General features: G+C 38.8%; 1 protein-coding gene across 1 annotated transcript; it reads right to left on the bottom strand.

The window, feature by feature from the left end:
- Positions 1–1,078: 1,078 nt before the first annotated feature.
- Positions 1,079–1,906, bottom strand: LOC140227513 (uncharacterized). The gene has a single exon (XM_072307913.1). It carries the CDS (start codon positions 1,904–1,906, stop codon positions 1,079–1,081), a length of 828 nt encoding a protein of 275 aa, XP_072164014.1.
- Between the last annotated feature and the right edge of the window lie 232 nt (positions 1,907–2,138).

The raw sequence follows: 2,138 nt of genomic DNA, 5'->3' as shown, positions 1-2,138 counted from the left end.
CTCTATAAACGTGAGATATGTTTTAAAAAAATCTAATATAAACATTTTAAAAATTATTTCAAAATAAAGTTGAAGAAATACTAGTAGTTTGCATAGTTACAAGCCGTTGTCATTATCATGATTATTGCGTAAAGACTTACGGCTCACTGAAGTGCACATAATGTTCAAGACATACCAGTAATTGAGACCTGCGATCATAGAAGCTAATGCATATTAGATCAACGATTCTTTTACGGGGTTTTTAGATGGCATTGTATTCTTTAAATCATATACAATTGGTAGCATTTTGATTGATCCACGGACGGACGGACAACCCGAAAACTTCTCGGACCTCTTCTGGCGGAAGCATAAAAAGTTTGCCATGTACATCCATCATAGTAACATTAATAAACATGAAACGGTGAAATTTGAAAATAGAACTTTATACCCTTATATTCGCAGGAAAGATACACAATTATGCAATGTTCTTCAAAGGGTAATTTTTAACTTTCAAAAAGTTGACTTCCACCAGAACAGTATTGCTCTACTTTGGCAATTGGAAGCAAATGACATACTCAGTACCATCCAATCTGAGTTAGTGATATTTTCATACTTAATCTAGTGCGCTCTTAGTAGTCAATTCTTGTGCATGGACACTCATCCTACCAAGTGATGTGGTGGGCAAGACATCATGACATTACATTGGCGTCAATAAAGAATGACAGAAACATTTTTCTTTTTTTTTACAATAACTGTCAGTTTTGTCAATTGCTTCCTTTACCCAAAGTAGGGCAGAGTACCCCAAAGTTTAAACACCGGCGTTTTTCTCTCTCTCTCTCTCTCTCTTTTTTTTTGACATGCATACTATCTTGAACATCAACAACATCTCTGTACTATTATACAAAACGATGGACATTAAGATCCATATTAACTTTTCATTGCTTCTGTATGGTCTGGGAGACTGGATGTGCATGAACCATTCATGATTCATTGTGACATAATTCTACATTTGACAAGTAGCACTATTATGGCCAGCATATTTGCCACACTTTCCACACTTGTAGGATTTTCGTGGAAGTTTTATGCCTTTGTGTGCACGTTAGAGGCGTCTATTGCTCCTTCGCATGATCTGAACGAGTGACTCAACTCCTCTTCGATGATTAGTACCTCTAAAGTACTCCGTTGTTGTCATGTCATTTAATTTTTCTAGTCCCTGAGCATTGAATATGTGGATAGAACCTAGCCTTTCTATGATATCAGCGGCATGTACTACAAAGAGATGCATGTAGGGGGTTGCGATCTTCGAAGTGCAAGCATCTACCAGGTTGTCATACCACTCAACCAAGTCATTTTTCAACTTTGTCAATTTGGCAGGCCTGTCAGGAGACATGGCCTCAGCCTTCTTGAATGATCGAACATCGTCATACAGAACCCTAAACCTGCGCCATGCATTTACCACTACATGTCCGTGTGCATGAGAGTCAACAAGCTTTTCTATGTCATCCAAGACTTTCTCAACTTTTTGTTTTTCTGGTCCTCTCAGATCCCGGCATTTGACCATTTTGGCATCTTTGTCATAAGCCAGAGGAGCACCACGCACACCTGCTTTCTTCAAGATGTCTTCCATCTTAGCGCATCTTTTCATTTTTTCAGGAGCATAGCACCTACTCACTGATCCAATTTCTTGCAAGTCAAGCTCGTTGATCATTTGAATAATCTTCTTCAGTAACCTGTCTGTGATTCTAAGATACATGTGCAATTTATCAAAAACTACGTTCTCCGTTCCGATCGACTTGAATATAGGATCTCGTACACAGGAATATCCCTTTTCACCGATTCTCCTGGGCTGTTTTGGAACTGTAACATGCAAATGTTGACTATCAATCAGGCAGTAGATACACGGATATTTGGAATTGGCCGCTCCCATTCCACAGATGGTTAGAAGAAACTTGTAATCTCCTGATAAATGATATCGAATAGTGTACTCCAACTCGTCAATGACAACACTTGTGAAGGAAGCTACATCCTGCACTATATCCACCAAGTGTTCTTTCAACTGACTGTATTTCTCTTCATCGCAAAGTATCGCTATGGGACGATGTACACTTGCGGAAGTTGCATTGGCTTCATCGTTTAGAATTGTACATGTGACATTCACG

Source organism: Diadema setosum, chromosome 4 (genome assembly GCF_964275005.1).
Source record: "Diadema setosum chromosome 4, eeDiaSeto1, whole genome shotgun sequence".
Lineage (NCBI taxonomy): Eukaryota > Metazoa > Echinodermata > Echinoidea > Diadematoida > Diadematidae > Diadema > Diadema setosum.
This window is presented reverse-complemented; position numbering and strand designations above follow the sequence as displayed.

Coding starts and splice junctions, on each gene's coding strand:
- LOC140227513 (XM_072307913.1), bottom strand. CDS start 1,906: ATGGGAGCGGCCAATTCCAAATATCCGTGTATCTACTGCCTGATTGAT.